At 45.0% G+C, this 15,115-nt stretch overlaps 1 protein-coding gene across 1 annotated transcript in view; it reads left to right on the forward strand.

Annotated features, from left to right (window-relative positions):
- Positions 1 to 9,698, forward strand: part of LOC130124882 (kinesin-like protein KIF26A) — a 96,487-nt gene extending 86,789 nt beyond the window's left edge. The window contains exons 22-24 of the mRNA XM_056294230.1: positions 2,700 to 2,723; positions 4,867 to 5,017; positions 9,529 to 9,698. Of these exons, the coding sequence (XP_056150205.1) occupies positions 2,700 to 2,723; positions 4,867 to 5,017; positions 9,529 to 9,698 (345 nt within the window). The remainder of the gene's footprint in view (positions 1 to 2,699; positions 2,724 to 4,866; positions 5,018 to 9,528) is intronic.
- Positions 9,699 to 15,115: the final 5,417 nt, after the last annotated feature.

Below are 15,115 nucleotides of genomic sequence, written 5' to 3' on the forward strand. Positions count from 1 at the left end.
TGATTGACAGCCATTCGGCACTGGGCATTTTTAGGAGAATGTGGACGCTATTGGCTAGTTTCAATTTGGTGGTAGAAGATTGCTTGTCTTGTCAGTCTCCATTCATTCATTCATTGGACACTTCTGTGGTCATGAAGAGAAAAAAATTCTTATAAACACAAAAATCAAACATTTCATTGTGAATTTGTGAATGGTGACTGTCATCCTCCTAGAGATAAGATGTAATTTATCAGTCCCCGTGAGGAACTTCCTGCTCTGCCTTTAATCCATGCTAGCTGTGTAGCTAGGAGCAGCGGGAGGGTGAAATGAGATCACACCATGCCAACACTGAATTTAATGATGAAATGTTGAAGCACAAAAGTGACTTGGTGCTGTTTTAAATTGAGATGTAAATTCAGTACCAATTAAAGAGGTAACGAAAATAAAAATAGCAGCTGGAAAGCTCAGTAGGTAAGAACGTCGGCTCTCCCGCCGGAGATCAGAGGTTCAAATCCCGGTTGGGATGAGTCTCTAGTAATAGTCCGTGGCGTAGACTCCTGATGCTATACAAGCCATCTACCTCTCAGATGTAAGTTGCTTTGGATAAAAGCATCTACTAAATGAAAGTATATAATAAAAAAATGATAATATAATGATAAATACATGTTTCCATTTCATGTTCTCTTTAAAAACCAGAAATCTTTTTAAAATGTCCTTCAGTAAAACTCCAACTGTGTTTTATATACATCTCATAGTAATAATAATAATAATAATAATAATAGCAGTGTCAGCAGTGCTAAGTTCCTGGGAGTTCACATCACAGAGGACCTCTCCTGGGGCCTCATGTATCAATCGTTACTATGGGCAAATTTGTGCGTACACACCCATGGAATTTTTTAGCCCTCAAGTTTGTCTGACAGTGAGCAGCAAAGCATGATGGTTATTTGTAATTCCTTCATCCTAACATCTATTGTCTACCTCTTGCAACAAGCAATCACCTAGGCCTGCAAAGATATGAGTGTTACCCAATTGGCGTCTAAATTCAGGGGTTACCCAAGTTCTACACTGGTCTCTTGAGGCAAACTTCAGGGCTAAAAAATCCCATGGGTGTGTAAGAACAAATCTGCCCATAGTAATGATTGATAAATGAGGCCCCTGGTCCTCACATGTCACTGCGCTCTCCAAGAAGGCCCAGCAGCGTCCTCACATCCTGTGGCATCTGAAGAAGGCGAGTCCCCCCCCCCCCAAACCCATCCTCATCACATTCTACAGAGGCACCATAGAGAGCATTCTGACCAGCTGTATCACTGTCTGGCATGGGAACTGCAAGGCCTCCGACCCCAAATCCCGACAGCAGAAGGCTGCTCTCCCATCCATCCAGGCCATCTTTGACATACGGTGCACCCGGAAGGCTCGGCACCGTGAAGGACCCCACCCACCCTTCCCCACATCCACTTTGCCCTCCTACCCACTGGCAGGAGGTACTGGAGCATCCGTGCTGCCTCCACCAGACTGTGCAACATTTTCATTCCTCAACAGCCTGAACACGTAGACCTCCATAAAATGACCTTTTGACCTTCTTACTCACTGTCCGTGTGAGGTGTGCTTGTGATGTTTAGGTCTGAGAAGTAATTTTTGTTTTTTAGTGCACTTTTTGTTTTAACATTCATTGTGTTATTTGTTTTTGTGTGGCACTGAGGTCCATGTGAAACGTAATTTCTTTGCCTTGTATGTATGAGACACGCATATGAGGCACTGACAAATAAAAGCAGTCTAAGTCCATCCATCCATTATCCAAACCACTTATCCTGCTCTCAGGGTCGCAGGCATGCTGGAGCCTATCCCAGCAGTCATTGGCCCTGGACAGGCCGCCAGGCCATCACATACACACGGCTCGCACCCCCTCGCCAACCAGACAGACCTGCAGCTGACCCTGCAGACCACCATACGGCTCGCACCCCCTCGCCAACTAGACAGACCTGCAGCTGACCCTGCAGATCACCATACGGCTCACACCCCCTCCCCAACCAGACAGACCTGCAGCTGACCCTGCAGACCACCACCTGGCTCACACCCCCTCCCCAACCAGACAGACCTGCAGCTGGCTCTGCAGACCACCACTTGGCTCACACCCCCTCCCCAACCAGACAGACCTGCAGCTGGCTCTGCAGACCACCACCTGGCTCACACCCCCTCCCCAACCAGACAGACCTGAAGCTGGCTCTGCAGACCACCACACGGCTCACACCCCCTCCCCAACCAGACAGACCTGCAGCTGACCCTGCAGACCACCACCCGGCTCACACCCCCTCCCCAACCAGACAGACCTGCAGCTGGCTCTGCAGACCACCTCATGGCTTACACCAACAACTCCTGTCCTCCCTTACTGGTGTGAGTAGGAGCGATGTCTGCAGGTCGCTCCTGTCAGCTGGTTGGTTTTTTGAGGTCCCTCTTCTTTTGCCAGTGTCAGCGGGTCATTAAACACCTCCGCTGAACAGTCACCAGGGAGGAGAAGACAACACCTCACCCAGATGGACTCCCCATTCATGTTCTATGAGCAGATGATCCTTACCTCCTCTCTGCTACCAGGACTCAGTCATGTGGCACTCCAGTCTGTGTGTGTGTGTTTATTGGAATAACGTTAATAACTTTGCTCCTCCTGTGTGTGTGTGTGTTTGTGTGTGTGTGTGTGTGTGTGTGTGTGTGTGTGTCTCTCACAGCAGCCGTTCCATGACGTGGAGAAGGTGAGTGGTTTAAGTCTGTTTGGATTCAGATGCAGAACAGAAAATGTAGTCAGATTAGGGATTACAGTGTAATGACAGTTAAACAGCTGGATTGTTACTGTCAGTGTTTAACTGTTGATGCGTTTTATCTGAACTGTTGATGCGTTTTATCTGAACTGTTGATGCGTTTTATTTGAACTGTTGATACGTTTATCTGAACTGTTGATACGTTTATTTGAACTGTTGATACGTTTATTTGAACTGTTGATACGTTTATCTGAACTGTTGATACGTTTTATCTGAACTGTTGATACATTTTATCTGAACTGTTGATGCGTTTTATCTGAACTGTTGATGCGTTTTATCTGAACTGTTGATGCATTTTATCTGAACTGTTGATACGTTTTATCTGAACTGTTGATACGTTTTATTTGAACTGTTGATGCGTTCTATCTGAACTGTTGATGTGTTTTATCTGAACTGTTGATACGTTTTATCTGAACTGTTGATACGTTTTATCTGAACTGTTGATGCGTTCTATCTGAACTGTTGATGCGTTTTATCTGAACTGTTGATACGTTTTATCTGAACTGTTGATGCGTTCTATCTGAACTGTTGATGCGTTTTATCTGAACTGTTGATGCGTTCTATCTGAACTGTTGATGCGTTTTATCTGAACTGTTGATACGTTTTATCTGAACTGTTGATGCGTTTTATCTGAACTGTTGATGCGTTTTATCTGGACTGTTGATGCGTTTTATCTGAACTGTTGATGCGTTTTATCTGAACTGTTGATGCGTTTTATCTGAACTGTTGATGCTTTTTATCTGAACTGTTGATGCGTTTTATCTGGACTGTTGATGCTTTTTATCTGAACTGTTGATGCGTTTTATCTGAACTGTTGATGCGTTTTATCTGAACTGTTGATGCGTTTTATCTGAACTGTTGATGCGTTTTATCTGAACTGTTGATGCGTTTTATCTGAACTGTTGATGCGTTTTATCTGAACTATTGATGCGTTTTATCTGAACTGTTGATACGTTTTATCTGGACTGTTGATGCGTTTTATCTGAACTGTTGATGCGTTTTATCTGAACTGTTGATGCGTTTTATCTGAACTGTTGATGCGTTTTATCTGAACTGTTGATGCGTTTTATCTGAACTGTTGATACGTTTTATCAGAACTGTTCCTCTTCTGCAACCCACATAATCTAAATTTAGCACAAAAAGTAAGGAAATGTGTGTTTGGTATATTATGTCTTTGTTGTAACGATGCTTCTTGGCAATAAATCTTATATCAGGCAGCTGATTGTCAGCACCTGGGGTACCAGAAGCTCAAAACAAGAGTCAATAGCAGCAGCAAAATAAGCTGTTGGGCATTGACAGAGAAGATTTGGCAAATTTTTCATGGGCGCAACCCACATACTCAGCTCTGCTGCTCATCCCACAAATGCATGTTCCTTACAAATGTGGGGCCATTTAAAAGGGGAATAAACAGGCTTTCCAACGGTATAAGATTTATTGCCAAGAAGCATTGTTACAACCAAGAAATCATCTACCCAACACACATTTCCGTACTTTTTGTGCTAAGTATATAAAGTGTGTGATGGTAGCTGCTGGCTGACAGTTTTAATAGTTTCATACTTTCAAATGTTTTTGCCTTTGCCCTTTCTGAGAAATCTGAACATGACTGATAGTTCCAGATGTTTCTTTCAGTAACATGAAGAGAAGAAACAAATCCATCCATCACCTCCCCCCGTCCTTAAATCCATCCAACACCCTCCCCCCGTCCTTAAATCCATCCAACACCCCCCCCCCGTCCTTAATCCCTCATGCCAGGTTTGTCCTGCAGATTAAATCAGATTACCACTGATGCTAATTTCCTCTGCCGTGGGCCCCTAATTAATCCTGCCAATCGACACAGATTTAAATTCCTGCTAGGTTAACGGCCTCTGATTCCATTTACCCATAATCCCCTCTGGTCTAAACGCAGCAGTAGTCCTTGCTGTTTGTCCTCACATCTCACAAACTGGGATTTCTCCTTCCTAGTTCTTCTGTTCTTTCTCCCAGCTGGAAGGAACGCTCAGAACCCCCCTCTCTTTCTCTCTCTCTCTGTCTGTCTGTGTCTCTCTCTCTGTGTGCTGGGTCTGTGTCGCTCATCCAGGGTCTTCTGTACTTCAACACCCGTCTGAGGATGTTGGAGAAGCGGCAGCAGCAGGTCAGGGAGCTTTGCATCAAACACGAGAGCCTGAAGACGGAGCTGGAGGAGACCAAACACCTGCTGATGCTAAACCCACATCGCTGGACTGGAGACTGTGAGTACCTGTCTGTCTGACTGACCGCCTGTCTTACCGTCTGTCTGTCTGACTGACTGTCTTACTCACCTGCTGACCTTCTGAATGTCTTACTGACGTGTTCCCCTAACTCTTCTGTACTGTAGTTCATGTGCAGGCTGTGTGTTGGTGCTGAGCTGGGAGGTGTGGTTGTGTCGGTGCACTTCAGATTAAACCACTCTATCTTCATCTGTACTGAAAGCAACACACATTTCCTGTCTGCTGGTGATGGGATTTAACTTTTAGTTTTTTGTGTGTACCGAATTTGTTCTTGAGCAGATTGGCTTGTGTATTTCTTATTTTCAAAACTTCAAGGCACAGCCTCATTTTGCTCCATCCATCCATCATCTAAACCGCTTATCCTGCTCTCAGGGTCGCGGGTGTTCGTTTAATGTCAGTCAGTTTTTCCCAGCGTTAAACATCACGCTGTCACCTCAAAACTCACACTGACAGGGGCGTCCAGGTGGTGTAGCGGTCTATTCCGTTGCCTAGCAACACGGGGATCACCGGTTCGAATCCCCGTGTTACCTCTGGCTTGGTCGGGCATCCCTACAGACACAATTGGCCGTGTCTGTGGGTGGGAAGCTGGATGTGGGTATATGTCCTGGTCGCTGCACTAACACCTCCTCTGGCCGGTCGGGGCACCTGTTTTGGGGGGGGGGGGCAGCGTAATCCTCCCACGCTCTACGTCCCCCTGGTGAAACTCCTCTCTGTCAGGTGAAAAGAAGCGACTGGCGACGCCACATGTATCAGAGGAGGCATGTGGTAGTCTGTAGCCCTCCCCGGATTGGCAGAGGGGGTGGAGCAGCAGAGACCGGGACGGCTCGGAAGAGTGGGGTAATTGGCCGGGTACAATTGCGGAGAAAAAGGCAGAAAAACAACCCCCCCCCCCCCAAAAAAAAACCCCCAAAAAACTCACACCGACAAACAAGTTGTCAGTTCATGTTGGAATGATAACCTCTCAGCAGGAATACTTGTATGTGGATGTTTTTCTTTTGTGTCTATACAGCGTTTACCAGACGTTAACGTCTGTCTCTGGGTGGACTTTCTTTCCTGTCTGGCCGTCTCGCTCTCTCAGTCTGAAAAGAAAGAGAAGGATTTTTTCGGAGTGAGCTGACCACATTTCTTGAAAAATATTAAAAATGATTATTAATGTACTGCTATTCAGTACATGGCAGCACGGTGGCGCAGTGGTTAGCGCAGTCACCTCACAGCAAGAAGGTCCTGGGTTCGAGCCCCGGGGTGGTCCAACCTTGGTGGGTCGTCCCGGGTCATCCTGTGCGTGGACTTTGCGTGTTCTCCCCGTGTCTGCGTGGGTTTCCGCCAGGGGCTCCGGTTTCCTCCCCCAGTCAAAAGACATGTAGGTCAGGTGACTCGCCGTACTAAATTGTCCCTAGGTATGAATGTGTGTGTGTGTGTGTGTGTGTGTGTGTGTGTGTGTGTGTGTGTGTGTGTGTGTGTGTGTGTGATGGCCTGGCGGCCTGTCCAGAGTGTCTCCCCGCTTGCCGCCCAATGACTGCTGGGGTAGGCTCCAGCATCCCTGCGACCCTGAGAGCAGGATAAACGGTTCAGATAATGGATGGATGGATATACAGTACATGTACTATATAGCTGTACATGTACTGCTGGCATACAGCACCTGTACCAGACCCCCCAACCCAACCCAACACAGACTATCTATCACACAGTACAATACACCCTTTCAACATTACATCTGGTTACAATGTGCAGTTTTTAGGCACATCTATTCATCTATTCATTCTATTTTTTTTCATCCACCATTGTTCATCTTGTATTTCTTGCTGTGTATTTCTGCGTGCTGAGAGAGCAACACGCCAAACCAAAGTCCTCGTCCATCTGAACGTACTTGGTGAATAAAGGTTTGTGACTGAGATTATTACCTGTGGTAAACTCATGTAAACAGCCCGAGCTAGTTTGTGAGGTAGTTGAGTTCTCACGGCTGCCAACTTGTCTGTTAAGCGTCAGCCACACAGAAAGTCCAAACTCGATCCAGTTTAGCGGACTGACCTACATAGTGCTGATATCCCATGATCCTCTGAGGTAGCCTGCCATGCCCTTGAGCATTAGCGTTCTTCTGCAGACCAGGTAGACAGATGGAGCAGACTGTCTCCGGTGGTTAACCCTCCTTATGGTTTATTCCAAAGCAAACAGCTGACACACTTCCACTTTAAACGCACACATCTTGAATGTAGACTCCAGCCCGGGTCTGGAGGTGGTCCACGGTGCTTTTGTCGCTGATTGTGAAGTTTTATAATTTGCTGCAGCAGGCCCCGCTGGAGAAAAGCCCCGAAATCTATCCATCTTATAGATAGACTCTATACGGCCCTCTGGCCCCAAAGAGACAAAATGGCCATACAAGAGAGATTGTTCGCAGTTGAATGCTGCCAGTTGCCTTAAGGCTCGCAAGTTCAAACCTCATTTTTGGAAACTGAACTCCATCCATTATGCTGCTATTTCTAGAGCCTCCTTAGCAACAGCAAACAGCTCGGCTCTTCTTCCAAGAAGAAAAAGAAAACGGAGGGTTTGGAAGGATAATGTGCCCAAGAAAACAACCCCCCCCCCCCAAAAAAAATCCAATAACAAACTAGGCCTTGGGAATTCTACTGCCATCTTTCACCCGGTCCATCTCTGCAGTCACTTTAGGAAGGAACGGTGAGCCTTTTCTCTTTGCTCCATCTACCCTCGCTTGGCAAAACTCATAGGGAAAGACACAGTAGTGTTTGTGCCGACCAGCTGATGTGGATTTGTCTTCTAATCAATAAAGAATTGTTAATCATTGGTCCTGATCCTGAGCTGGCTGGCATGTCCGGGCAGGTCATACATCACTGATTCTCTGCTGTGAAAGTTAGGACAGAGTGTCCGGACATATCCAGTCCATCACACCAGTGTTCGTTCTGCTTCACTCACAAGGAAATGCCAGAGCAGCGTACCAGTGAGGACAGTGATGGCCATTTCACAGAAAGGAATGAATATCATGGCTCCATAATACTTCATTAACATAGTATTCATTATGTTTAATTTAAAGTACCTCATGACATTAAATTTGCCTGTTTTTATCCAAGAAACACACACTAAATGTATACAACATTACATGTACTCCTGGCTATGACATGATTACTATGTAGCCAGTTTAATCCATCCATCCATCTATTATCTGAACCACTTATCCTGCTCTCAGGGTCGCGGGGATGCTGGAGCCTATTCCAGCAGTCTCATAATACTACTTATTCATATAGTACTCCTATGATAATGATTACTACTCTATGTAGCAAATGTATCTCCACTACTCATCATCATCATCGGTGGTCACTCAAAGTGAGTATGACTGTCCTCTCCGTTGGGTTGTCTACATGTGGGTCTTCAGGTGGCTGTAGCGGCCGATCTGTGATCCACATACTTTGGTGCAGTGTGGACAGGGGAAAGTGGTGGTGGTTGGTGGTGGTGGTTGAGCCTTTTTCTCTCTCTCCTTGCGCCACTTTCGCTTTTTCTCAATGCAATGTGTTCCCAGATATTGGTGTGTCTGTCCTTCCAGCTGATCCTCAGGCTCTTTCGTAGGGATCTTTGGTGGTTTTGTTCCAGGGCTCTCAGGTGCCTGCAGTAGGTGGTCCATGACTCTGCTCCATATAGCAGGGTGGGGAGAACAACAGCTCTGTAGACCAGGAGTTTTGTTTGGGCCTTTAGGTCTCAATCTTCAAAGACTGTTCTCCTGAGTCTGGTGTAAACACCACTGGCACAACTCCAGCGATGGTTGACCTCAAAGTCGATGTCAGCTTTTAAGGAGAGAAGGCTGCCGATTTTGTTGGCGACTTTTATGGTGGGCTGGGTAGATGTCTGATTGGGTGGAGGTTAATATAGGACCTGGGTCTTGTTGATGTTTAATGCTACACCCAGGGCTCTGTATGCCTTGGCAAAGACATTTAGAATATCCTGGAGGTCTTCTGCAGAGTGTGCTGCGATGGCGTTGTCATCTGCATATTAAAGCTCCATGATGGTGGTGTTGCAGACTTTGCATTTGGCCTTGAACCTATAAAGGTTGAAGAGCCTGCCGTCACTTCTGTATAGGATTGGGTTCCTCCGTGGCAGCTCTTTGCCAATGAGGTGGAGTATGGCAGCAATAAAGATGGAGAAACCGGGTGGGTGCAATGATGCATCCCTGTTTGAACACTGTTTCCACAGTGAAGGGCTCTGACTCAGAGCTGCTGTTGCTGAGCACTGTAACTGGCATGCCGTCATATAGAAGCCTCAATATTATGATGTATTTGTCAGGGCAGCCATATCTTGATAGTATGCTCCCCAGAGCCTCATCATCTTTATAAATAGGAATAATCTTGGCTAGTTTTAGTTCAAGAAGAACAATTCCTTTTTTCAATGAGAGATTGAAAATGTGAGATAGAGGTTTCACAATGTACTCATGGATGGATATCAGTAGTTTTCTGTCAATGCTATCATAATCTCTTGTTCTCTTTCTCTAGTTGATGTGGATAAGGATCTGGACCCGGAGTCTCAGGAGTACCTGGAGGCTCTGGTTCAGGTCACAGGTGAGCTGGAATACTGCGTCAACCTCTGCAAGTCGCGCCTCATGATGGAGACCTGCTTTGACATCGCCATATCGCAAGGAGGACAACCGGAAGTGGAGGTGTGAGTGAGCGCAGAGGAAGTAACAGGAAGTGGAGAGGAGGAGGGGGACTGTGGGTGGGGGTGTTCAGATCATCCAGAAGCTGTTACACAGAACATTGTCACCATACACAAAAACAAACTGCATCCTACACTTTACCAGTTAGCAATGACTGTTAGAAGCATCCATGCTAATGCTAGCTAATCCATGCTAATGCTAGTGCTAACAAAGCAGCACTGAGGAGAAACATCACAGCCAGACACTGCTCCATCCAGAAAACAAGGCAGATTTTACAAATACTGAAATAACATCCAGAGGAATAATATGAATAAAACCACATGACCTTTGACCTTTTCGCTAATTTACACCCATTTTCTGGAGAAGGGAGAGAAGAAACCTGAAAATGAACGAGACAACAGGAATGAGGAAGAGAGCAGACCACAACTCAGCTTTTTGTCATTCTGTTGTTTAATACAGATCTGCATCCAGAACAAGTGATGTGTCGAGTTTCAGGTCCGGTTTTACAGTTGCTGGTTTTGGATCGGATTTGTAACAGACTCTTGTCAGGGTACAAGTTTCTGGAAGAGGTAAATGACCCATCAGCATCATATTAATTGGAAAGTGCCTTTATCTTTTTCCATCCAGGAGAAGACATTTGTACTCTATGACTCATTTAGCTGTTAGCTCTGGATGGGTGCTCGTCTTAAAGTCAGCCTACTTGACCCAGTGTTTAGTGTATTCTGTACGAGGAAGGAATAGGTTTTGTGTGATGTGTCATTTTATAGTCTATCCCTATAACTGCAAGGTGTGTAAAAAGGGTGTTTTTTTAAGATGTGGAATAAAGACACAAAATAATCAGAACTGAGAGAAATAACAGTTCAGTTATTCTTTAGTTTCTGTGACAACGGCGAGACTTTACCGTAAGTTTTCCCTGTTCTGTAGTTTACAGGTTCCTGTTCGGGTCGATGTTACTTAAAAAATGGATAAATCCCAGTTTGCATGTGTGTGTTCGTTGACAGTTTGGATCTTGTCTCCCAGCTGGGTCGTGGTCAGAAGTTGAATGGCATGTTTTAGAGGGATAAGATCCTCCAAACTCCTACTGTAGTTTCTGTTTTTTCCAGGCTCTTCTCTGCTTCTCGTCGATGGTTTTAGCTGAGAGAGAACGGAGGTCTTTGACTGTCTGAGTAGAGTAGTTTATGGTGTAACTGCTACTGTATGGTTAAAAAGTTGAAAAATTTCTCCCTGGAATAGAAACCTTTAATGGCACTTTATGTATGAAGCGATTTTGTGGCCCTTGGGCTCAAAATAGCGGAGAAAACACAAGAGCAGAGTTTTAATGAGAATGAAGACGTTCTCTTCCTCATTTCTGGAAAAAACTTTATGCAGATGAAAATCTGACAGCAGTGATTCAGACCCGGTACTCAACTCAAATCTGAACTTCCCATCAGGGGACAGTTTAGAATAAAATGTTTTGGGGGTTAGAATATTTCAGCTGTGATGTGGACCTCCGTCTGTGGATGTTTAATTCCTTGGGTGACATGAAAATGGAACCGCTCTGAGAATAATGAATTCCATTAAGTTCTCTTCATGTCCACAGGTGGAAGGATCTGGAGGACAGATGTGATTTATGCTTGATGGAAGTGTACCGTATCGTGTCTATATACTGGCATGCTACACCATGAGTTTCTGTTTGAGGAACAGTAAGTTTTCTGATGAAATATTCAAACAGTTATGAGACAGATTTACAGTGATGACACACAAGAAACATAACGGCAACTAACTCTTCAGAACCACAACAGTCTTCCAGTGGAAAACCAGATGGTAACAATACTACACACACACACACAGAGTACTGGTACTGTACCACAGCCCCAGTACATCAAGTATCGGTTCAATACAGTAATTATACCGCATCATAACCCCAGTATGTCCAGTGTGGGTCCAGTACAGTACTGTATCAAAAACCCAGTAGATACAGTATGGGTCCAGTACAGTACTGGTACTGTATCATAAACCAAGTGGATACAGTATGGGTCTGGCACAGAACTGGTACTGTATCATAGCCCCTGTACATGCAGTATGGGTCCAGTACAGTACTTGTACTGTATTATAACTCCAGCAGATCCGGTATGGGTCTGGCACAGCACTGGTACTATATCATAACCTTGATAGGACCAGTACGGGTCCAGCACAGTATCTGTATGATGAAAACCCGAGCCCAGTTCAGCAGCGGTGAATCAGATAGTTAACAGGATATTTCAGTATGGGTTTCAGTCTGTTTTCCATATCAAACGTGACGAAGACGGCCTGGATGCAGGATTCTGACGGCGTGTGATAAAGTTTCTAATAATGAGGGTTTCTCTGCTGCAAAACTTGCACACATTTGTTTGAACTGAAAGATTTTTCCTCCCCTGTCCATCAGATTACTCGACTGTATGAGTTTTGTCTTTGAACCGTCTCAAAATAGATCCCACCACTCCGTTCTAAGAGAGTTTAGACAAACGATGAGCTCCTATACAGATTTCAGTCTGTTTCCCAGCCACATTACTGACATTCGGTTTAGAATGGACCAAACTTTATTGAAAATTAAATTTGAATGTGAGGCCCAACTCAAAGTGTGCAGACTTCTAGAACTCATCACTTCAACATGGGGGGGACTCTGATCTTTGTTGTGAAGATATCTGAACTAAATGCTGATGCAAGACCAACAGTTTAAATATCTCCCAAGGCGTCCGGGTAGTGTAGCGGTCTATTCCGTTGCCTACCAACACAGGGATCGCCGGTCTGAATCCCCGTGTTACCTCCGGCTTGGTCGGGCGTCCCTACAGACACAATTGGCCGTGTCAGCGGGTGGGAAGCCGGATGTGGGTATGTGTCCTGGTCGGTTGGGGCACCTGTTCCGGGGGGAGGGGAAACTGGGGGGAATAGCGTGATCCGCCCACACGCTACGCCCCCCTGGTGAAACTCCTCACTGTCAGGTGAAAAGAAGCGGCTGGTGACTCCACATGTATGGGAGGAGGCATGTGGTAGTCTCCAGTCCTCCCTGGTTCATCAGAAGGGGTGGAGCGAGCAGCGACCGGGTCAGCTCGGAAGAGTGGGGTAATTGGCTGGGTACAATTGGGGAGAAAAAAGAAGGGGGTAGGATCAATAAATAGATGTCTCCCGAGGATCTGGTCTGGTTCTCGGTTCTGGTCCAGTGAATCCATTTAGCAGACGGTTCTTTCTCAGGCCTTTCTCCATGTTGCTGCATGAGACATTTGATCTTTTATTTCTAGGAGTCATTATGGAAGCCATATTGTCTTCATGTACAGGAGACATAATGGAAGCCACATTGTCTTTATGTACAGGAGACATTATGGAAGCCATATTGTCTTCATGTACAGGAGACATTATGGAAGCCACATTGTCAAGCCATATTGTCTTTATGTACAGGAGACATTATGGAAGCCATATTGTCTTCATGTACAGGAGACATTATGGAAGCCGTATTGTCTTTATGTACAGGAGACATTATGGAAGCCATATTGTTTTTATGTACAGGAGACATTATGGAAGCCATATTGTCTTTATGTACAGGAGGCATTATGGAAGCTACATTGTCTTTATGTACAGGAGACATTATGGAAGCCACATTGTCTTTATGTACAGGAGACATTATGGAAGCCATATTGTCTTTATGTACAGGAGACATTATGGAAGCCATGTTGTCTTTATGTACAGGAGACATGATGGAAGCCGTATTGTCTTCATGTACAGGAGACATTATGGAAGCCATGTTGTCTTTATGTACAGGAGACATTATGGAAGCCGTATTGTCTTCATGTACAGGAGACATTATGGAAGCCGTATTGTCTTCATGTACAGGAGACATTATGGAAGCCGTATTGTCTTCATGTACAGGAGACATTATGGAAGCCACATTGTCTTTATGTACAGGAGACATTATGGAAGCCGTATTGTCTTCATGTACAGGAGACATTATGGAAGCCGTATTGTCTTCATGTACAGGAGACATTATGGAAGCCATATTGTCTTTATGTACAGGAGACATTATGGAAGCCGTATTGTCTTCATGTACAGGAGACATTATGGAAGCCACATTGTCTTTATGTACAGGAGACATTATGGAAGCCGTATTGTCTTCATGTACAGGAGACATTATGGAAGCCGTATTGTCTTTATGTACAGGAGACATTATGGAAGCCATATTGTCTTTATGTACATGAGACATTATGGAAGCCGTATTGTCTTCATGTACAGGAGACATTATGGAAGCCATATTGTCTTTATGTACATGAGACATTATGGAAGCCACATTGTCTTTATGTACAGGAGACATTATGGAAGCCATATTGTCTTTATGTACAGGAGACATTATGGAAGCCATATTGTCTTCATGTACAGGAGACATTATGGAAGCCATATTGTCTTTATGTACAGGAGTCATTATGGAAGCCACATTGTCTTTATGTACAGGAGACATTGTGGAAGCCATATTGTCTTCAGGTACAGGAGACATTATGGAAGCCACATTGTCTTCATGTACAGGAGACATTATGGAAGCCACATTGTCTTCATGTACAGGAGACATTATGGAAGCCACATTGTCTTCATGTACAGGAGACATTATGTGTGGCCAGTTGTCTTCAGTGTTGGTTCCTGAGGTTGTTTTGCCAGAGGAGAGGAAGAGGTTTTGCCAAACTCATTTTTAAAGGGGACTTTGCTCTGTTCATGTAAGACCTTTAACATAGTTTAACTTTTTTATTTGGTTTTGTACTGTACAGTTTTGTAATTATTTGTAAAAAGGGCGTGCAGAGGAATGGACATGTACAGAACGATGTTTGCTTGGGGTCATACAAGTTAATAAAGGATAAGAGTCTTCATCAGAAACATAGTGGCCATCTGCTTTCTTACTCAGATGTTCGTGTTCGCTGGCCGAGTCCTCCACTTCGCGAAACCTCGTTTCGCAGGCAGACGCTCCCAGGAACTGGCAGAGGGTTTTAACCTACAGACATCAGAAGGTTCCTGGAAGAACGTCCTCAGAAACCGTCTTCAGAAGATAAGAAGTGCTGAAATGCTCGTCGGCTTCATGTAGATCTTAAAGGACGACGGTGGGCCTCCAGGTGCGAGGACACATCTCGGGATTTCATTTCACAACACGATGGACCTGCCTCTCCCCCTTTATTCAGGTAAAAGTGCTCCAGCATACACAGGGTTAAAGTACTTGAATTCCCATTTCAGAGGAACGTGACATTTCAGTTAGATAAGGATCTCCCAAGTCCTCCAAGCGGTCTGCGTGGAGAGGAGGTGGAAAATGTCGCCACGCAGACGACTGAAGTCTTTAAGCCTCTCTGCTGCTTCATCGGCTCAGTCCAGATGGAAAAATACACCGTTTAAATTATCAAAACCCAACACCTGCTGTCTCAAAAAAACCACATGAAACC

This window comes from Lampris incognitus, chromosome 15 (assembly GCF_029633865.1).
Source record: "Lampris incognitus isolate fLamInc1 chromosome 15, fLamInc1.hap2, whole genome shotgun sequence".
Lineage (NCBI taxonomy): Eukaryota > Metazoa > Chordata > Actinopteri > Lampriformes > Lampridae > Lampris > Lampris incognitus.